Source organism: Crocodylus porosus, unplaced genomic scaffold (assembly GCF_001723895.1).
Source record: "Crocodylus porosus isolate Cpor-Errol unplaced genomic scaffold, CroPor_comp1, whole genome shotgun sequence".
NCBI classification, from domain to species: Eukaryota; Metazoa; Chordata; order Crocodylia; family Crocodylidae; genus Crocodylus; species Crocodylus porosus.
This window is the reverse complement of record NW_017728886.1, coordinates 485,610-508,619: the sequence shown is the minus strand read 5'-3', so window position 1 is coordinate 508,619 and position 23,010 is coordinate 485,610. Positions and strand designations below refer to the sequence as shown.

Below are 23,010 nucleotides of genomic sequence, written 5' to 3'. Positions count from 1 at the left end.
CATGACCCCCTTCCAGTGTGGGGAGCGTGGAAGGAGCTTCTGCTACTCCAGTTGCTCCCTTATTCAGGGAAAGCACAGCATAGCACAGTCACCCACAGTTTCCCAGAGCCTTTGGCCAAGTGTAGAGGCTGCCTGCTTGCCATGAAACTGGAAAGCTAAAGGCGGCTCTGCTGTGACCGGACTGTAAATTGTGTCGGAGATGGCAATGAGGCGAGGTGCCAGAAATGAGCATGCAGCTGGCAGTCCTTGTCTGACAAAGCAGGAGAAGGAGCTGAAACACCCAGCATCTCGTACATTAGCAGCCTCATTTTTGAGCCCTGTGAGGAGGGACCAGAGTAGGGAATGACTAAGCTGCTGTTGTTTAATGGTGCTGGATGCTGCTGAATGACTCTCGGTGCCTGCCCGAGGGCTGGCTGACATTCAGGTGTGGGTAAAGCAATGCCACACATTTGTAAATTGGTCCAAGCCCCTTGTAGAGCTTTCACTGTTACTATGTTTTGTTCTCTCACGCCTGTGCTACAGTAAAAGAAAACCTGCACAAATATGTTTGTCATTTTGGTTACGGAAAAGGGAAATGGGTACTTTGTGGATTAAAACCCCTCCACCTTAAGAAGTTTAATTTCATGTCACTCCAGCTGCAATATTGGGGATTTAGGCTTGGAATCCAGTTAATTTTTGCATGAATTGAGGGCAGTTAATGTAGAAGCGCACTGCATATATTACAAGATGATTGTCTCAAGCATACAAAATGGGGCTGAGAACTTATTAAAGCAAAATAAATGTTGGCATCATTAAGCATCTCCTTCTCTTCAACAAAGAGCAGGGATGTCTGTAATGGCTGCTGTCTAATCTGCCTTAAGCTTTAGAGGAAGAATGGCGGGGAAAGAAAGGGCTGTTGGAGGTAAGGCAGAGGGCATAATGAACCTCTGAATGCCATAGTGGTTCTTGCAGTCTGTTTGATTCGATGCCAGTCTGATTTATCTCATGGAAAGTTTACACACTGATGGTGAAGGTTCCCCGATGTACACAGAAAACTGGATCTTTGAAGCTCAGCGGAGACTCCACTAATGGCTCTGGCACTTTTCAGTGTGAACGCTAGGGTTTCTGTGTTCTTTTCCATAAAAACATGTGAGGTTGCTTTTTACCATATGCCTCCTTGCAGAGAGAGGACACCTAGGAGCATCTTGTCTAGGGAAAGTTGAAAGAATTCTCTCTTGATTCACAGAATATTTCCTCTACTGGTAAACCAGCATTTTCTACTACGGTTTTCATACTAAGATGTTTGTGTTTTGTATGTATGGGCTGGCATATCGCATGCGTTCCCACAGGTGACTGAGCTTAATCTCACGATCGCTGAACGTACCCGCGGACACGGCTCGGATCATTCTGCGCGAGCGCGTGTGGATTCCAGACCTGAAAGGGAGGTGCTGTGTTGGGGTTAGTTTAGCAGGGTTTTTTCCTCGAGGATCTTGGGTCAAGTTAAATCCTTCTGGGCCCCAGACAGGGAGGGACACACAGCTCTGACATGCAAAAATGTTGGCCTTGCCCTGCTGTGAAATTCACCTTCTTGGTAGCAATCCACTGAGTCTCCTGAGGCTGCGTGTGTGATAGTGAAAGCCTTTATTAGCAATGACTCTGCTGTATTAATTTATACTAAACTGATATATTATCTGAGGAGCATGTGATTTCTTGGTTTTCCTAACTTAGAAGTCCACACGCATATTCTTCTGGGCATTTCCCACTTCTGTTGGACAGAGCTCAAAGACCGTTGAGTGCATTTAAATTGTTGTATGTACTGGAGATGCTATAATGACATTTTAATAAATCAACAAAATAACAAGCTTGCTTTAAATGAAATATTTAACACGACCATGACCCATAATTGATTTCTGTGTGTTCTGCATCCGTTTGAATACAAGCTTGGCACAAAACACTTTAAGCTTCTCCCTTGCGTAATCAGAAACTTTCTCTTTTTGTAAAAGTGAAACCCTCTGAGTCATCTCACCAAAGCAGGGGTCAGGGTGTGAAACACCTTTAGCTCCGCGGTTCTCAACCTCGTTAGACTTGAGATGCCAGGTCTTCGTTTTCACTTGGTTTTTTGGACTGTGGAGAAATATTAAGAGTAATGCTCCTGTTGCAAAACCTCAGGGAGCCCGCAGCAGGGCAGAACGGTTTTGATGCTCTGGATTCCTGTTTGAAATCTCTGGGTTCGTCTTGTGAAGCGTGTCCAGGGACGTTTGCACACCTAATAGCGCTAATTGTCCATGAGCAGCCGTCCCAGGTCGGACTACAGCGGCGGGGGCAGATGCGGTGCAGGGAGAGCATCGAACCGGATACCTGTAGGGTGGATGCCAGAGAATAGGGCCACTCTTGATTGGGTTGAAAGAAACATCTCCGACCTTTCCGTTTAATCGCTGCAACTAGATCTAGCATCTGTTCATTTATCCAGTCCCGGGGCTGGTACCTGCCTCCACCCCCTCCTGTAGCAATGAGTTCCACGAGTTAACAACTCATTGCTTACAAAAGCGCTTGTGGAGTTTTCAGCTCTCGTTTCAGGAGGGGTCTTCATGCCCACCCCCCTGCGATGTTGATTTTTGGGGGACAACTAAAGAGAGAACAGCAACGGGAGCAAGTTCAAAACCAGCGCTGGGCAGGGATCGCTGCAGGGGACGGGAGGAAGGGGCACCACTGAGGCCCACGGGGGCTTCAGGACTACATTCCCCAGCATGCCTCGCGCCTCCCGGGTTCGTCTCAGCCCCATGGAGGTGTCCAATCAGAGACAGGCCCTGCCTGCTGCTGGCCAATGGGAGGGGGCGTTTCACAGCCGCCCTCTTTCTTCCGGGGGGAGGCCGTTAGATGGGTGATTGATAGGGCGAGGGAACCAATCCGAAGACGGAGGCGGCCCAGAGGCTGGCCAATCAGAGGGGAGACGGAAGCACTTCCGAATGCGAGGGAGAGTGCCCACTCCCCTGCGTCACCCACTTTCGGCTGCCTTCCATTGGTGGGTAGCGCTGCGGGAGGGGGCGGGGCGGAGGAAGATGGCCGCTCGCTGGAGGAGGTGAGAGGGCCTCGTGCAGCGCCTCCGCGAGGGGCTGCCAGGGAGGAGTCTCCTCTTCCCACAATGCACCGGGGCGTCGACTGGGGGTGACCCCACAATGCATCGGGGCGCCGGGCTGGGAGTTCCCCATAATACACTGTGGCCAGGGGTAGGAGTGGGGGCTGTAACCCCCATAATGCACTGGGGGTAGAGTTTGTGGCGGGGTATATTCCCCCATAATACACTAGTGTCAGGGAGGAGTGTGTGTAGGGGTATATTCCCCGTAATGCCCTGGGGCCAGGGGTGTGATGGTAAATGTGGAGTAGGGGCTTTGCGCCCCTGCAGTGCACTGGGGGAGGAGTATTGTGCGTGCTGGTGATGGGAGGCTAGATTTCCCTCAAAGTGCACTGGGGTGGATTGCTGGGGGCTGTTGCATGTTCCCCCAGAATGCACTGGGGCAGAGCTGGCTGAATGGGTGACTGGTGCTTCCTGAGTTGGGGGGGGCACTTGCCCCTAGCAGCCAGTCAGTGACGTAAGCAGGGAGCACTGGCTGTTGGGGTGCCCCAGTGCTTTCAGGGGTGCACGTGCATCCCCATATGCCCCCTGTGCATTGCTGCTGGCTGGCTGCACTGCCCCGTAGTGCCCAGGGCTTGCTTTCTTCTCCCCCGCAACACCACACATTGGGTTGCCGGAGCTGGGGCCCGTACCCCTATCGCATGGGAAGCGCCCTGCCCTGCCCTGCCCTGCCCTGCCCTGCGGTGGCTGCCCATGTTCTCCCCGTGCCAGAAAACGCTGGGGTGGTGCTCTCCCTCTTCCTGTGCTGCCGAGCCAAGATGGAGATAAAAGCCCTTTTTGTGTATGTGGTATCGAGACTGGCCAAGTGAGTCACTCCCAGAAAGGCGTGCAACTCGGAACCAGGGCTGGCAACGCTTCTGGTTCAACTTGCGTAGGGAATCTGTTTCCAAAATATACCTTAGGACGCTTTCTTCCCAATTCCTTTTACCACAGATATACTGCCCCGTAATGGGTACCAGCGTGATGCATTTACCACAGTTCCCTTTCTGCTAAGACAGACTTGGGACCCTCCAAAGGTCCCCTCCTCCCGGCCACAGGATATTCCAGATGTCCCCTGAGACCCTCTTCATTTTCCAACCAGTATGATGCTCCACAGCCCAACCAGTGCACAGTTTTCCAACCAGTGATCTGCTCCACAGTTTCACGTTGTGTTGCTGCCTTTGCTGTAACTCTAATTTGGAATTTGTTCCTATTCTGAGAACCACAGAACTATTAACACATGCCCTGATTCATCACATGTAAATGATAATATTTGGACAGGGATGGTCCTGCCTTGAGCAGCAAGGGGTTGACTTAGGTAACTTCTTGAGTTTCTTTCTAGTTCTTGCACGTATGGTCTATGATTCTGTGTGCGTGCTTAGGCAGCGAGCATGTTAAGACATGGAAGAATGACATAGTAATAATGGGTAGGCTATGCTGGATTAAAAGAATACTTACGTTTGGGAGATGTATTTCGTTTGATTTTTTTTTTATCTGTCTTTTTCAGATGTCGACTATTTTAAGAACCCTTTGTGCCCGTGATGAGGTCTGGCTCCTCCAAGATGACATTTTCTTTTTGATGAATTGAATCTCTTCCTTTCTTACAGAGATACATGTGTCTGCTGCTCTTAGTAGAAAGCAGTTGTTGATCAGAAACTCTTGAAACACACCTCTTAATATATTATTTTAAAATTTGCCTCCACAGCTCCTTTTTACAATGGTGTATTGCTCAGCTTTGAACTGTCAGAATGCAACGAGCGGGGTGTATAAGAACAGTTCTGTTACCTTCTATGGTTTTCCTTTACAAAACAAACCTCTCTTGAAGCAATGGATTCACAACATGGGTCGGGACATGGGAACTCCTTCTAAGCATCAACGACTGTGTTCTAAACACTTCGAGGACAGTTCTTTCGAAATTGATCCACTAAAAATTAGGAAAAATAGGCGCTTATTGAAAGAGGCTGTCCCCAAAAAATTCATTTTGGGTGAAGATGGAAACTGGTTAGTTGGAACACCTCGAAGTTTCTGTGGTGCAGTAAGCAATAAAACTCGAAAACGAATCCGGAATCCTGAAAGTTTGAAGGTAATTTAAATGTTTGCTATTTTATTTTGCTCCTTGTAGATTAGGAAAGCACAATAAATGCTTTGATAGGATTTACTTGGGGAAAACCTAGATGTCGTAGGAAATAAAAAGGATGTTGGCAATGCAGTGGATGTTGTTTTTCCTTCTGATTGGTACTGAACGGACATGTGGCACAGAGCATATGGTAGCAAACATCTGGCTAACATTAAAAATGGCTTTGGTACTCTCTTTACCATGTACCACCTGGGATAATTGTGTTCTGTCTGAGTCTCAGTTTCTGTCTGGAGTTAGTTGGATACTGTATTCTCCTTCCTTTCATGCTCTAAGATGAAACCTGACCCTGCAAACTTGTAGTCGTATGAGAAAGCACTCCTTTCCTTGTGTGAATATAACTTCATTTGATTTCAGTCAGATGGCTTGTTGGTGAGATGGCTTTTGCATCATGTCTGGGGGCTCTGTCTAGCTCTGTTTCCTGAGTATTGGTTTGGGCCCATGGTCCGTTTTGGGGCCAGATCTTACAAACCCTAACTGGAATAGTGCTTACTCCTGTGAACAGACTTAGCAGTGTGAAAGGAAATATTCAAGTGACCACAGGCTTAAAGAATTGGGTCTTTGGGTTGTACAGTTGATAAAGTTTGCGAAGCTGCTAAATATATTTAGGTGAAAGACAGTGTGTGAATTCATAATGTTACCATAAGAACAGTAATACTCACTGGGCAAATACTGATGCAACTTCATGTCAATTTTGTCCTTAACTTCTAAATTATTGTAAAAAAAGAATTTAAAGACTTAATAATGCAGTCTTTGGTGTACTAATCTTGAATGAACATGTATACCTTAATCCCATATTTGTGACTTCAGGAGCAAAAACACTGACAACAGTGTCATCAGAAATTGCTTAAACTGTTGGACGTGTGTTGGAATTGAGCAAGATTTAAGGCCAAAGAAACATTTCATCTCTGGAAAGTGAAAGAGGCAGCTGACAAATGTGTCATCTACCACACTGTGTGCAGCTTTAGCTGTCTCAAAGACAGCAGGATCTAGATGAGCTGGAGGAATTCAGAGAAGAGCAACAAAATAGATTAAAAGTTTGGAAGGTGTAAAAGAACTGAAATGTCTTTTTAAAGGGTGAAGCTATAGCTCTCTATTGATTTTTTTTTAAAGAGAGAAACATTAAGAAATTGGGAAACTATTCATGGGGGTATAACTAGGGGTAAACAACTGTAAAAGAACAAAGGAAATCTTTTTAGATTATTAGAGAGAGAAATCCTGGCAGCGAGATCTATTAGGCTGCCATTGCATAATAGCTTGAGTAGACAAGAAAGCACTGAAGAACATATTGAAGAGAACAAGGCAGCAAGGTTCTTTGGGGAGATGAGTTATCTTTTATTAGACCAACTAAATAGTTGGAACAATTGTTCTTTGTGAGCTTTTGGGCACAAACGCCCATCTTTAGGTATAGGGAGAGTATGTCCTTAGACCAACACGGCTACAACCAACAACCGTGGAACAGAACAAGTGCATTGACTGTGACCAAATAAGATTTTAAAGTCTTTTCTGCTTTTATTTCTGATGGTTTTCAATGTGGGAGGATGTTGTTTTAGTTAAGAGGTGAGGAGTACTATTTTGAAACAGGCACAGAAAAAGCGGTCAAGATTTCTCTGAAACACCTGCCAAATGATGTATATTTAGAAAACTTGGCAACATGGAGCTTGCACTTGTCAGGGTGTAATTGATGCAAGTGATTCTGAGTATTTAGTACTTTTTTATTCCAGGTCCCGGGAACATTTGATGATGTTGGAGCCCATGAGGGGAAGAACTTAGAAGCGTGGCAGAAAGAGCTTTACAAGAAAGTGATAAAGGATAATTATGAATCCATCATTTCACTTGGTAAAGGTCAGTTTTCCTTCACTTACTGGTAGCTGAGGGATCAATGCAGTTTTTGTACTGGATCTTATCCAACCATTATTCTTAAATCCTTCAATTTTAATCAGTTCTTCTATGCTTCAGGGACCTTGTGAACAAAAGTAAAAGAAGTACTCGCAAGTAAAAGAAGGTTGAAAGGCACGCAGTTGTGTCTCTAATACTTCCCTTCCTACTGATTCCTGCTCTGGGTATTACCTTTATTTGTGGATGTTCACCCCTGTGTATACAAATGTTATTTTCATGTGATCTTGATGAAACGCTCCCTAGTTAAAGGGTGTTGTAAGGATAAAGGGTTTAAATCTTTGCCTGTGGTGTGACTTTTAATTTATTGGTTACTCTTTGGTCATCATACATTTATCTGGAAGATCTTTACAAAATATGACCTGCATGTTCTTTGAGTCTTTCTGAAGACTACCATGGGTTTTTCAGTCCTTATGAGAATTTAAACCATGTTTGTTTCTCGTTGAAATTTGTCTTTTGGGTACACTTGTAGTAGTTCACAGGGTTTCCAGTGAAACAGTAACGTCAAAACCCTGTGGACTTGTTAATCCCGCAGCTGTAATTTGAGCTGCTCCTAGTTGGATTTTTTTTTCCCCTGCTGTACTTACATTTCTTGTAATCTGTTGCTGTATTTCTTACACCTGCCAATGTCACCAGCAGACAAGGCAGAGTTTTAATAGGCAACAGGGCCCATCTGTGCATTCTTTTAATGTGCTTTAGGTAATGTACATTAGCTAAAGAGCATGGGACATTTTTACATGCGTTTCCAATGGAGTGCCGGGCACTTTTAATTAGGAAGCCGTGCTAATTAAAAGCACCTGCAAGTCACGCGTGTCTCTATGCTGAGAAGGTGTTAGTGGTGTGCTTTGAACTAAAGCACATCGAATGTGATTTATTTCAAAGTGCACCGCTGCCATTGTCTCAGCGTGGAGATGCACTGCGCTGCTGACACATGTGATGCATGAGGCTGCCAGTGCATCGGTTAACGTGCTCCAGCAGACTCGATTAATTGAGTCTGCTCCGACACACTGGAGTTCCAGCGCATTGGAGCAGGCTTCCTGCGTGTGTGTAAGTGCCCACAGTTTTCTGTGATGCTTTAATGAACACTAAAATAGGCTAATACACATTAAAGCGCATGTGGAGACATGCCCACTGACTCCTTGACTACATAGCCATGATTTGTTACCAGCGCATTCCATCCTGTGCAGTGAGGGACGGGTGGCATGGAAAAAATAGTGTAGCATAATAAAAGAGGGCAGCGTAGTGTATCCACTTACCAGTGGAAATGTTGAGTCTCTTGTTGCATAACATGGAACTGTGAGAGCTTCTCAGTGAAATGCTTCAAGTTTTTTGTTTTTTTTTTAATATAACAAAGCAATGTCTATTTACTTGTTTTTTTTGAGAAATGGCTAAACCATTTTCACTGAAACATTACAGTAAAATTCAGCATGGGGCCAACACTTGGCATGGAAATTTCAGCACAAACCATTACATTTTGGCAAAATTATAAGCACCTGGAAACAGGATCATATAATGGAAAGTGTGAGGCAGCTTTAAGCATAGCTGTCACTAAGTGGATAGTCCTGCTTTGAGCAGGGGGTTGGACTAGATGACCTCCTGAGGTCCTTTCCAATCCTAATTTCTATGATTCTGTAAGTATATCACTTGTAGTAAGAGGTGTGGTGGAGATTACAGTACAGGAAAATTTATGTCTGCTTGGCCTGCAGATGGCAGTTATGTCAGCTGAGGCAAAGCTTAAATTGGTCTCGCTTGCTTTTTCCTGTGGATATCAGAGCCCTTGGTTTTTAATAGAAATTCCTGAAAACATGAGAGAAAGCAGAAAAAAACTGTAGTTCTTATCAGCCAGAAAAGTGAACAGACTGACAGAAGGCCAACTTAAACACTTGCCTGTACTCAGAGTACCCACCACCTAATTATGTAGCATTTTTTCCTGATTTCATAATAACTATGATTAAATCTCCATTCTTTGTCCAGACTATTCCGTTTCCAGAAATTACATGCAGGCAAGAGAAGAGCTGCATGTGAGGGATCATCAGGACTCCAATGAAAGAGAAATTCCTATGATTCCTAATACAGGTGAGTAATGGGTTAAGACAACTACAAAATTGCACTAAAGCTGGCAGTCTAGTAAACCATCACAAACTCATACAATTTAACCTCTTCTCATATATTCCTGCTTTATTACCAAACTTGTCCTACTTTTATAGTAGCTGTAAATTACCAGTCATCATTTGTCTAGTGGTGTCTGTGCAGATGACTGCTCAGCAAATAAATCAGCCCACATAGGGCTTCATTCTGCTTTTGGTATCCAGGCTACCTCATTTAATACTAACTAGGGTACCTCTAAACCTCACTGTAGTGTAGAAAGTACCCTGAGACAGTTTCTTCCCTTTCGTGCATTCTGTTTTGAGTGATTGTTCAGATGTTGTATTATAACTAATGGCTTTTTCACTATGCAAAATCGCATGGTGCTGTATATTTACATAACAGTTCTTAAACCAATGGTGTGACATATTCCCCACTCTCAGGAATATGCTGCAAAATGAAACATTTGCTTATATTACCATCATTATGCTAGTGTCTAGGTGACGTGTCAAATAATTTAGGAAAAAGAGGGACTGGAGAATTATTAGTGATGGGCAGGAGGTAGGGAGGGTTTACTGAAGGCATTGTAATCAAAGACTTGAAGAAGATGAGAGGGTGCTCGATGAGAAGGAGAGGGGAAGCTGCCAGAAGGTGGGGGAAGGAAGTAGCAAGTTGAAAAAAGAGAAGCCTGAAAAACAGAAAAGGTAAGGGGGAATGAGAGAATATGCTGGAGGCAAGATGGGATTTGTCTTGTGCAGAAGTCATACTTCTAGTTCATGTAGTAAAAAGATTGACAGTCAGATAGGATCCACAATGTCAAAATCATTGGAATCAGATAGGCATCCAGAGAGTTGAAATCATTCTGATCTGTTGTGGTCTTTCTGAATTCTTGGCAACAAAAGAATTGCTCTAGCATTTTTCTATAGTCAAGTGAAAACTAAGAGCTGGTATTTTCTGTCGGGAGTCTTGAGTCTAAAAAGGTTGAGAACCACTGGTCCAAGAAATTACCCATTGTCCATGACAGTTGCAGTCAGTTAGGGATATGCGTAGGAGGTTTCCTTTAACTTAAGCAGATGAAATGAATGCTTGGATTCTTTTCATTGCAGTGGATTATGGGATTGTGATAAAAACTGAAGTACAGGATCGTGAGGAAGGTCCAGAAAACATGGAGCTGCATGGATCGCTTTCAGGAGGATCACAAGACCTGGTGTGCCAAAGTCCTGACAAGGGAGTCGCTTATGAGAGCTACTGGAGTTCGGAATCGGAGCAGAGGAGTCCTGTGGAAAGCAGAATGGGTAACTTCTCACTTGGTGAAGGGGAGTCCAGTGAATTCAAAGACATCCTTTTCTGCGAGGAAACCCATGTAGGCGAAAGACTTTATATATGTACAGAATGTAACAAAACCTTTAAGCTGAAGAGAGGACTTCTAAAACACAAGCGAATTCACACCAAAAGGAATCAGATCTCATCATACATCTGTACAGACTGTGGTAAAAGCTTTGGTCGCCATGCAGATCTCATTAGACATCACAGAACTCACACTGGAGAGAGACCTTATAAATGTACAGAGTGTGAGAAAAGCTTCACTGAGAAACCCAGACTTACTAATCACTTAAGAACTCACAACATATACATGTAACCAATGAAGCCAAAGCTCAATTGGAGCAGATTTCCACTCAGTCACCAACAACCCTGCCCAGAGTAGATGGCCCTCAGGTGTTTCTTAAATGCAGGAAAAGCTTTAGGGCGAGGCCGTTTTTACAGAATTGCATTGAACTGCAGCATGAGATGGACCCGGTTGTTGTAAGTCTGCTCACCCTTGAGCAGCAACTTATTCTCAGTTAGCTGTCAGATGATTCCAGTATGGGGAGGGAACGTATAAAATTACTCAATTTTATATGAAAGTTTAATTCCAAAAAAGGCCTTTTCTAAAACAGTTACTAATCTAACCTGGCAACAGACCAGATTAGTGCAGCATGTGTGGGAGGTATTTTAGATATAAGAAACATTTGATAGATCACCCAAGAACGTGCAGAATAGGATCATTCACAGACGATTACTGGTGGGAAATGGAGCCTTTGGGAGCCCTAAGTTGGACCTCGAGGTTGGGCCTTATGACATATAATGGGAAATGAGTGGTAAAGTTCATCAGGCGCAGTCAGTGATGCCAGCACTGAAAGGAACATCAGATGTAAATATGACCAGAGTTTATAGAATGGTTGAAACCTCCATGGTGTAGAACGCATGAGATGTGGACTTTGTTTCTGGAAGAGAGAACAGAAAGGGGTCGTGTGCTCCCTGTGGTCCTTTCCGTACGTCACTGAAAGACAGAAGACAGTATTTGTATGGGACTGTAATTTTCTTTAAACCAAAAAACAGCCAATGGCTCCAAGTGCAGGAAAAATCAGTGGATGGATGGGAGGAGGAGGAGCAGAGTGGGTCAGAGCCTGTGCATTTTGTTAAACTTCTGTACTTAAACACCTCTAACGATGGAGTCTTTAAGACCCAGGTAGACAAAGCCGTGGCTGGGATGATGTAGTTGGGGCTGGCCCTGCTTAGAGCAGGGGGTTGCACTAGATGTGACCTCCTAAGGTCCCTTCTAACCCTAATTTTCTATGTTTCTGTGGATTGCAAATTTTATTTTATTTTTTTTAATCCCTTGATTTTTGCTGTCTGTATAGCTGTGACACAGATTTTCTTGCTTTGGGAGATTAGAACGTTTCCCCCAAGTTCTTTCGGGTGTTGATTTTAACAGTGCCTAAATACAAGCAATTTGCAAGAGCTAAATGGATGGAGAAAGTCTGCTCTGCTTTTATGTGGAAAGGCGTAGTGCAGGAGTGTGTAACCATCTGTTTTCAGTGGATGATACCTGGTAACTAGCAAAATGGGAAAGCTGTCTGGTGAGATGCTTCAGATTTTAATGGCTCTAACCTAATACCAAGGTTTAACAGTTGAAAAAAGGGAATATTCCTTAGCAATTAAAAGAACTGGGTTTGTCCTGTGCATTTTGAAAAGAACAGATTTACTCAGCCTTCCAGTAGGAGGAGTTGGGAGCAAGAAGCTTTAACTGCTTTTAAAGTTGAGTGGATAAGTTTATGACATTGCCTTCCCACATAAACAAATGCAGTAGTGGACACAAGGATGATATGCGCTCAGGAATGCAGATATTTTGCAATCATGAACGAGTGGACATACAGATCCCCTAAATGCATTTGGACCAGGACACAGGTCAAGAAACCCTGGGAATAGAAGGCTGAAATCTGGCACTCCAATGACACTCCCTGTGACTGATCACTCAGGAGGAATTGAGAGCAGAATATGATCCAAGGATTATATGCAGAGCACTGCAGGAAGGGCTAAAGTAGTTCCCAGTTCTGGGAAAGAACCAGGTAGTAACAGCAGCCCAGATCCAGAGATTTGATGCATCAAATATTGATGGCAGGTGGAAGATACACACACAGGACATTCAGCAACTTGAAAAGCGGTAACTGTTGTAGCTACAAAGCTTCATTAATTTATTGAACAGTTATAAGGCCTTGTGGAACATTGCTATGCATGATTGTACTTTGCATTTTTTAGCACTTTAGATGTTCAAGGTGCTATACCAGTATCAGTTGAAGAAGACCGATTTAAGCAGAAAACACTGAAGAAGCTTGTCAGTAAAATTAGACTCCTTTCCTACCTGGCGGCAGAGTGACGAAGTACTAGACCATTCCAGTGAGCTGGTAGGGAAAATAATGGGAGTAGCTAGAGAGGAATCATGATTTTTGGAGAAGTATTATTATAATGGAACACCTTGTATTGATTTTTGAGCAAAAATAGTTTATCATCTGGAGAGGAAGCCTAATACAAGATCTACTTTGGGGTGGAAGTAGATTGTTATTCTCTTTAGCTGGAAGCAAGCCAGACTGCCAGAAAAAGATAGAAAGCTGAGTTTTTTTCAATATGGGACTTCATAGGAATTGTTTTCATTTATGGAAAAATAAAAGGATGTTGAATATGATTGTTCAAGACACAAAATACATATTCTCTTCATCTTGAGAGAGCGTATAAAAAGAACCATTCCTATCATTACAGCTTTCTACTAAATGTTTTGTAACTTTTCATCATCCTGATAAATTATCAGATAATCTAACATTATTAGAAAAGCTCAGTTTGCTGTGATGGTGAACCAGTGTCTTTATTTCTGATCTGGAAAGTGTAAAGACCTGACTGGACTCCAAATGGAAAGGCAAATAGGGAACTTCGTTGGGGTTTTCAGAGCTAACAAAAAAGTGAATTTGTTTTGTTTTTAGACTCGGGGCCTAATCCTAATTCCTTTTGAAGTTGTGAGCAGGATTGGGCCAATAATGAATAAGCCATTTGTTTGGTGGCTAACCCTTTTTAAGGTGTTGATGTTATATGCTGTAAAGTAAGTCAGTATTTCAGATCTGAGGCTAATCATGGTTATTTCTGCCAGTGTTTCTAAAGCTATTTTTTCTGACTACTGATAATATCTCACTTACACATTTGTTCTTTTGCCCTTTCTAAGAACCAGCCTGTTCTTTCAACTTGGGGCACTGAAAACATTGGATTTGTGTTGAATACTAATAAATATAAGAAATTGTTGCTAGTATCTACTGATGATTTGAACAGAATTTTGTCAATCCTTTATGTAGACAAGGACAGTGTTGTTGCAGAGCAAATCTTGTCTTCAAGTGGAATTGGTATGCCTACTACCCTGTATACTGTATGTTGCCTTCCTGTAGGCACGTCTGTATTTTCAGTTCATTCTTTTATGGTAACCTGTTACGTTGCAACAACCTGCCATGTGTAGCTGTAAGCCACTTTGAGCCTTTTTTGGGGAGAGGGGCTCGGAAATCAAGTAAATAAATATTTGAAGTATAGTCTACTGTTGAGAGAAGATTCAGTCAATAAAAACATTTAAAATAATCCAGTTGCCATCACAGGTCAGCTTGCAGCGTAAGCAAAACTGAACGTGAGCAGTTGTCCTAATCCAAGGGAGGGATGTTTAGGGATAAATTAGAGTAGAACTGAACTCAGTCTAAGCAGTGGAGCAAAGATAGCAAATATAAAGATAGCAAATATAGTAAATTTTGTCCAGTATTTGGTAGCTGATCACTTAAGTGCACAAATGGGGGGCAGTTTGAGGGTAGGAGAGAAAGGACATTGTGGGTTCATAATCTGGCCGTATATTTTTTAATTCTGTATCTGGTACCAGTTCAGGGATCACACAGTTCTGTGACTTTCCTTGTGGGGGTTTCTTTTGAGTTCTTCCTTCAGTGGCAGAATTGAACCCACTATGGCAGAAATTAAACTCTAATACTTGCAGATTGCGAGTACAAGAAATGTTCACAGGTAATGAGAACTATAGTGTTCTTGTTTAAAGCTTGTGGATAAACAGAAGCGTCATATTATGTTTGTATTATTGGGAAAAAGAGTTTGACCTCAAAGTATGAAAGAGCCGCCCAGATATTTGTCAAACCTCTGAATCTATCAGCTAACTCTTTCAAAAAAATAGACTCTTAGAATCAAGCCATTGGCCATGGTTAGCCTGAAAATAAAAACTTTGCCTTGATACTTCAATTAATTTTGCCTGGAGTAATAGTGAAGCAAACACATTATAGAATTTAAAAAATGTTGCATTGACTTGTCCATATTTTCTGCTAAGCAAGCAGAGTAGGGTCTGGAAATAACATAAAAGATTTTTTTATTTTTAAATTCTTTATTCTTTTGCAGCCATAAACAAACATTTTCTGTCACTCTGGTCACCTGGGTTTGTGATTAAGGTCCTAACTGAGATTTCATGATTAATGTTGGCAAATGACGATGTCTAAAGGATATGATAATATGTACAAATGTATCTGTTTTGACTGATTTCTACAGGCAGAGGTGATCTTTTTGTGTTTGAACAGTGCGTTGTACATCGTGGCTGCTACTGATATAGAAATAAATATTAAAGTGGACTTCACCAGCTGATATCTTGTAGCAGCACTTTCCAGAAAGAGGGATCATCCTTCACATTCTACTTAATTCTTGATGTAGCTTCTTAGTAAAACAGTCAGATCAGGAACCTCCCTTACAGCTAGTTCCACTGGCTGGCTGCATCTTGTATGTTTGTATCTGATACCTCAAGGTTTTCATAGGACAGTTGCTTGCCAGGTAAGCCTATTTTACACCTTCTTTTTTGTTATTGCTGGAGAGATAAAAGGGAATTAAGGTACTGTTCTGAAGACCCAGGTTGGGCTTTTGCTCCAAAACATTGCAAATCATGTGTTGAGTCTGTGGCCTCTCTACAAAATGGGGCAGTATTTTCCTACTACAAATGGATGTTGAGGATATATGCATTAGCGTATAAGTTTTTGTATACTGTGACAGCAAGGGCCGTATAGGTACCTTAGATAGAAAGATAGCTCCAGCCCAACTTTTAATTCTTTATATGTTCCTTCCTTGTCTTCTGAGTCTTGACGCTGCCTAGTGACACTGGAGACACTGTGGTGACTTCATTCTACCCTTCACCATATTCAAAGGGGTAGATAACGTTCATTTTTTAACGAAGGACTTAAGCAGGCCCCAAGCTGATTTTCTGTTTTATGTTACAAGGGGCTTATCTGAAGTAGAATTGGAGATGAAACACTTAAACAGGTACTGTAGGCATCCTGTTGTTTCGATTTATGAGATTTGAGCATCTGCTTTTTCCAGCCTTTTTCCTTTCTGCCTACTGACATGATTTTAAATTTGTGGGAGAATTTAATACTGATGAAGGCACCACACTTACAGCCCCGAGTGCTGGTCTTCTTTGTTTATCTACAGAGGCAACACGCTGTGACCTGCCACAATGCAAGTTTTCTTAGAAAGCACTGCTAACAGGCCTTAACCCTCACCTGGAAGTCTGATTTCTTGAGAAAAGAAGACCGTCCATTCCCCGTACCCATTGAATCCCTGGCCCATCCACGGAGACGGCCAAGGAGGTTGTGCGTTGGTGACTTTTTTTTTTTTGCTGTGGGGAGTTGATACTTAGACGCTGGCAAGTTTACAAAGTTCGTGTCGAGTAGGCTACAGAACAGTCTTCAGCTCCTAACAACTTTGAACTGGGGCCCTGGGGTTTATGGAAGCCCTGCATTGTCTGAAAACCTGACAGTTACTTTTTTTCCACCATACTTCCCCCTTCTTTCCAGCTTTAAGAAGGTGGCCAACAGGCCCTCCTTCCTGTGGACAGGTTTAAAGTCAAGTCTCCACAACTGTATTCTTTCTGCTACTTGACTTCATCGGGTTCCGGCAGAGAGTCTGCTTTTCTGCTTGTGTTAATGCATGGATCAGTTTGGGCCTAATGTCTGTCTTGTGAGTGCCCACCTGCATCCTTGTTCCCCCCACACTACAGCTAAGAACTCTGCAGTATATTGTCACTATGCTCTGCAGTTGGGGGATGCCAAATATGTACTATTTTTTCAATGCTATTTGAGTGGTTCCTTAGGGGAAACAGGAATATATTGTAACGTCTCAAGATTCACCATAGTGGATTCTGCAAGCAAGCGGTTTGTAACTGCACACAAATAGCCATCGCCCTGGTCCACCCTTGAAGCGATAGTCCATCTGCAGGGGTCTCTAAGCCCCAATATGAAGATTTCTGGCCATCCGCACCTTCGCAAACAGGTGGGTCTCTAACTCCCTTTGTGTCTGCCTGGCTGTGGTTCCAGCTTCTCACCTCTCTGCAGTCCATCAGATTCTCTCGCCCTAAAATACAGAAGTTTCTTCCAGCCTGCCCACCCAGCTCCTGCCTGAGATGATCTTCCATCTTCCTGAGTCTCATGAGGCCCCGTTGGCCTCTGAAATGCTCCATGCGCCGTCCAACTTAGACAACCAAAACTGCCCAGGGTCTGTCACTTTGGCCAGGAAAGCAAGCAACTTCTGATCCCAGTGGCAGTAGTTATTTCGAAGGACTTTGCTTGGCAGCCCAGGGAGAAGGGCCTCTAAATGTTATTTGTTACTGGGAGTGAGTTTAGCACACGTACAAGGGGAAGGGGTAGGGGGCCACTGTATGTTCTCCAGAGCAAGTCTGGGGCCAGCACATGGGTGTGAAGTGAGGAGAGGGTGTTAAGTCTGGCAGGAATGAAGGATCACTGGATTTCCTTTGGGAAGACTTGAAATCACAAGAAAACGTAACCTGCTGTTGGTAAGTGCAATTCTGAAAAGTCCCCAGCCCTGGACAAAGGTAGATATCAGCAGGATTTGATTTTAAAAACACATCATGCATTTGCTCGTTAAGGAGGGTACGGTAGAGCGTTACGGTATTGGCCGTTCTGATCTGGCCACGTGTTAAGTAGACGCTGGTCAGCCAAAAGAGAAATTCTTGTGGGGAAGTGCCAGCCTGCACCTCTCTGTGTGATGCAGGTTGCTGGGGCGCTGGTGGGACGAGGGGACTGGTTCCAGGCATCAGTGCTGTACAATGAGGTCTTGGCTGATTTCAGCACACGGGAGCAGGGCGTTTAGACGAACAGCAGAAGGAGCTCTACAAGAACATGATGAGGAACACTGGGGGGGTCTGTTCTTGCTGGGTAATGAATTACTCACTTTCACGTGCCAGACGTTCCCTGGCTGGTGCTTCTTCCACATTTCCTCTGATTTCTGGTGGGTCTTTTGGCGTCTTGTGTAACTTTGGACACCCCCGTTAGAGAAAAGCCCACCTACTGTTGGGTTTAATCTCTGTCTGGTACCTGGCACGAGGTGTGTTTTTATGTATTTAACACAATCCTAGAAAGAGATTTTTGTGCCTAGCTTCTCCCAGCTTGGGGACTGAAAAGATTAAATACCTCCTGCCCTGGTTGGAGATTCCTTACTCGGCTGCAGGGATTCGAAACCCAATCCTACCAGATGTTTTCTATTAGTGCTTTCACATGCATTGACATGATCTGTCACCTCTGGGGATAAAAGGGGACTGGTTTAATATTAGTTTGGTTTCTTTCTAGCAAGTATCCTGTGACTTTGAACATCCTATCTGTTTCCATGGTCAAATTACCCAGTTTCCAAACCTGACATTTTATCCAGGATTGAGTAAGGGGAAGAGCCATGTGTTGGAGAACAGAGTGGCCCGAAAGAAAGATGTTTCCCCTGACACAGATACAGGTGTGTGATTTTATAGATGACGTAGGGCTCTGAATGAAGGAGGCTTGTGTTTCAGTCTCCAGGTTTTAGAATTTTGTTAAAGCAAAGTGGAAATAAGTGTTTTATAAAAGGGAAAGTTTAAAAAAAAAAAAAAAGTAAAGTGGTTACAAGCTGTCTCGTGGGACTTATTCATTTTGGCTTCCATCTGGGAGATCACCAAAGAACATGCGAGTGGCTCCAGGTATATCTGCATCCACTCAGCAGGCTGACTTGCTTTGGTACGTGGTTTAAAATTGGGTCCCAGCTCCTTTATAAAAATGTGTGGACAGTAGAGAAACATGCTGTTTCCTCTCAGCAGAACCCACCATTTTCACCCAGGATACTTTATTGTGCATGGAGCAAGGGGATGAGCCACGTGCTGAGGATCAGTTGTTTTCCAAACCAAGAACAAGCTGCTCTGATGGGAGTAGTAATAGGGTTACCATATTTCCAATTCAAGCAAGAGGACACCTGTGGGGGGGAGGGCAGTGATATGCCTGTGCCCTGCCCTGCCCTTCCCTCCCAAGCTACAACCCCCGAGCCCTACTGCTGCCCCTCACTCCTAAGCCACAGCCCCCCCATCCTGGCTGGTGCCCCTTGTTTTGCTCTTGATAAAAGGATTTCAAACACTACCACTATCAATGCAAAGTATTATCTGCTTTCCATTTCCATATTGTGGCATGTTGGAGAGGACAGAAAGCACCTCAGGAGAGGTGTTCTGGCCTTCTGAAGATGTTTGGCAGCAGCTTGGGTGTTGGGCAGAGGTAGGGCTGCAGTGAAACTCTTCTCATTCACAGAGCCTCCCACATCAGTGCCTGGCACGTAGTCAGGTTGTGGAGGAGGCAGACCTGCGTGTCAGGGAGCAGGGCAGTGCTGAAGCCCTCGGGCTGCAATGCAGGTCAGTTGTGGGCAGAGTGATTCTCAAGGGCACGGTGCAGAGACGGGACAGTGCTTTGGTCCTGTACCTGGGGTCAAGGAAGCCAAGGCCTAGCAGTCCCCTTCTCCCAAATCTTCATACCCATCTCTTCCCAGCCACAGAAAGACACAACCTTGTCACAGCTGTCCTCAGACTGTTTGTGCTATCCTTTGGCACAAAGCAGTCATGCAGGATGGTTTGGACAGGCCTGATCCTGTCTCGGGCAGAGGGTGGACTAGATGCGACCTCAAGCTCCCTCCCAGCCTTGTGTCTCTAGGCCACAGCCTATCTTGGTGGTACAAAAAGATGGCATGTAGGTGTGTAAAAGTCCATGGTAAGGCACACAGGCATGGGATAGATGGGGTAAGGCATGCCTGTGTGCTGCTAGCACACAAATGGGCACACGACTGTGATGTTGATCAGTGGGATGGTGTGACACAGGTCCGTGTATGAGTAGTTTAACCGGACAAGTCTGTAGTGACTGAGGAAGCTGCATACATCTTGCTTGTGTGCAAGGAGGTGTGCAACTGCCCTGTCACATGATTCCTCCCCTTCTCTGTGCTCCTTGCTTGTGTCCATGCAGAATGCGAATCAATCTCTGTCTCTCGCTGAGCTCTAGCTTCAGGTGCCTTGTAAAAAAAACAGTCAGCAAGCTGGTGGGTGAATTGGTGCCTCTCTCATTATCACTCTTTTCCTGAAGCCTCGGTTTGGACATATTATCCTGGACGAAACAAGAGGAAGAGTTGGGCACTGAGGAACGTGAGGGCTCCAAGGGGGAAGTCCCTGTTGACTCCTGCACTGGTGAGTGATGGGTTAAGGGCACCTGAGCAGGGCGATCCAGTGGTGCCCTTGCATCTGGCTTGTCCTGGTTCCAGAGGTCAGGGTGTAAGGAGCCTCTGTTGTGCCATCTGTGCACAGCTGCTTGCCTTGGGGCGGAGAGAGCTGCCTGCTAGCTACAGCAGCCCCAAGCAGGGCAGAGAGGAGACAGTGATGAGACGTTCAGCCCCTTGAAGCTCAAGACACCTGGTGAGAGCACGGTCTCCATTGCAGGCCTGTGCCTGAGGTTGCAGCCTGCCGTATAACAGACACAGCAGTTGCTAGTGGGTTTCCCTCAGCCTCGCGTTCTCCTGGCACTGCTCCCCCATGAGTCATTTCCCTGGCGTCCTCAGTTACGTGCCAGAACGCCTGTTTCCTCTGGCAGCAGAAGCGGAGCGGATTGACCCTGAGTTCATGTTCCCTGCGTGGTGTTTGGGGCTGCACGGCTTGCCTCTCTCTGTTGTGGACAGGGTTCCCTGTACGAGATGCAGGTTGAGGAAGAACCAGACCTGCACGTCTCGGAAGAAAGGGCAATCCATCCAGAGCTCTGCACAGGTGAGAAACGGATTGAAACAGCCTGTCCCAGAGAGCGATGTGGCACCTGGGTTCTCCTTTCCCTCCAGCCCCAGAGACCCTGCGTGATCCGGACTCTATCTAGCGGGAACAGTTCCAAGCTAAACCCTCTTGTCCCCGTTGCGAAGCAGCTCAGCGTAGCGGAGCTAAGGAAGCCTTATGTTTGCATTTCCCATGGAACTTGGGTCTGAATTACAGCCCCAGCGTTGCCTTCATCTGAGATTTTACATTTTGCTTCCCCTTCTCTTCTGTCTTCTTCTAAAACCAGGACAGGTGAAAGAGCACAAGAGAGGCAGTTCCCTATGGCACTGCTGGAGCATGCACGTCTCCTCCTCAAGGATGTATGCAAAGTTGTTTGCAGGGCTCTGGATGAAGTGCCAGAGGTGCAGCTGCAGCTCTTTACCCTTGGACAGGGCAGAGCTGTCAATTTGTGCAGCTGTCTCGTGCCATACACTTCCTGCGTAACATAGATGTCTACAGTGCTAGCACACAATTCGCTCTTTCTCCATGGTACAACTTATATTGGGGGTGGCCAACCTGCATCACATGTACCACAAGTGGCACTGACAGTGTCTGTGGGAGAGGAGAGGCAACACAGTGACAGAGCGAGCAGGGGGCAGAAAGCAGGGCAGACAGGGAGCATGAGGGTGGGGGGCAGAAAGAGCAGCAAGGGAAGCTGAGGTTGGATATTAGGAAAAGCTTTCACTAGGACGGTAGTAAAGCATTGAAATAAGTTACCCAGGGAAACTGGGATCTCCATCCTTGGAGGTTTTGAAGACCTGGCTTGACAAAGCCCTGGCTGGGAAGATGTGGTTGGGGCTGGTCCTGCTTGGAGCAGGGGCTTGGACTGGATGTGACCTCCTGAGCTCCCTTCCAGCCTCATTTTCTTGGTTTCTATGATCAGGCACGGGGCAGGGAGCAGAGCAGATCAAGCACGAAGCACGAGGGGATGAGCATAAAGCACGGCAGCAGATGAGGCTGGGAGCAGAAAGCAGAGCAGTGGATCAAGCAGAGGAAGGGGTTCAGTAGCAGCCAGGGGTAGTGCGGGCTCATTTGTGACACGCCTGCCAAAAAAAGTTTTTCCTCCCTGAATCAAATCATCCTCCTGTGGTCCCCCTACCCCTCACCCTCCATATTTGACTAAATAAGTCTAACACCAGTGTTCAGAGGGGAAGAAACTCTCCTTTTGCGTTGAAACCAAAGTTTCAGGATAAAAGGGAAACTAAAAAAGGGTCAGAATAATTATAGAGCAAAGAGAGCCATGCGAGCCTGACAGCGTATGGGAGGCAGGGTGGATATGTACCTGACAGATGGACCAAATCAGAGATGCATGCGCTTGTGTGGGCAAGAGCTCCCCGTGGTAATAATTATAACAATGAAAACGGAGGACTTATGAGAAAGGGATGAGAACTGGTTGTGACTCAGCTCCTGAGCTGGAGGCTGTTTGCCCTTCTGGGAACCAACGACAGACAAGTCTTCAGGCTGAGCAGGCAGCCCTTTGGGTGCTGGGAATTTAAACACTGACCCAACATAGAGGTCTTTGTTTATGCGCACTTTTTGAGGATGGTGGTGAGGGAAGTGAGGGGCGCACCGGGGATGGTTTTCAGCTTTTGCAGTTTCTGGGGGGGGGGGCGACTCCTAGGAAGCTGGGACTGTTCGGGAGCCTGACGAAAGGACTTGGATCCTGAAAGCTTGCAGAAAAGGAGTTTTCTTGCGATCTCCCAGTTGATCTAATAAAAGGTATCGTTTTGGAACACATACACATACACCTCCTCGCAGTGTTTTTCATGTACCTTAACCCACAATCAAAACCCGGGCACTAATTACAATACACAGACCCGTACACCTATCGGCAGGCCTTCCCTGACCTGATCATGCTGTGCCTTAGACCTAGCCCTGCTTATGGGGTTTAAAATCTCAGTTCAGTCACTGCCGGTTCCCCTGCTGCTGTTTCCACAGTCGCTGCCTCTTGTCCTCTTTGCAGTCTCTGTCCACTCTCCCTCCGCGGGGGTCCTTGTGCCAAGCCTCCCTGTGCCAGGTGGGGGTGGCTGCATCCTCCCCGTCCTCTGCTACCACTTTACTCAGAGACCAGGGCTGAGATTTTATTTTTAATTAAAATATACTTCTATATATAGAGTTGTATATAAATATAAATGTGTGTACACCCCCCCCCCCCATCATAAGCTTTCCATGACACATTTTAAATGTGTCACCCTCCTGCTGGCTGACTCCAGACCGGACATAGTGGGGATTACAGAAACGTGGTGGGATGAAACGCATGATTGGGCAGTCAATGTCAAGGGCTATAGGCTGTACAGGAGGGACAGGATAGGAAAGAGAGATGGGGGTGTGGCGCTC

The 23,010-nt window shown here is 45.1% G+C and overlaps 1 protein-coding gene across 2 annotated transcripts; it reads left to right on the top strand.

Annotated features, from left to right (window-relative positions):
• Nucleotides 1–3,005: 3,005 nt before the first annotated feature.
• LOC109305755 (zinc finger protein 777-like) lies at nt 3,006–11,481 on the top strand. 2 transcript variants are annotated; one of them, XM_019528814.1, is made up of 5 exons: nt 3,006–3,058; nt 4,599–5,174; nt 6,950–7,070; nt 9,096–9,197; nt 10,313–11,481. In XM_019528814.1, exons 2-5 carry the CDS (start codon nt 4,809–4,811, stop codon nt 10,843–10,845), a joined length of 1,122 nt encoding a protein of 373 aa, XP_019384359.1. In that variant the 5' UTR covers nt 3,006–3,058; nt 4,599–4,808; the 3' UTR covers nt 10,846–11,481. The 2 variants fall into 2 exon arrangements, with proteins under 2 accessions (XP_019384359.1, XP_019384366.1); XM_019528821.1 differs by lacking the exon at nt 3,006–3,058 and having other exon boundaries at nt 3,817–5,174.
• The last annotated feature ends 11,529 nt before the right edge of the window (nt 11,482–23,010 follow it).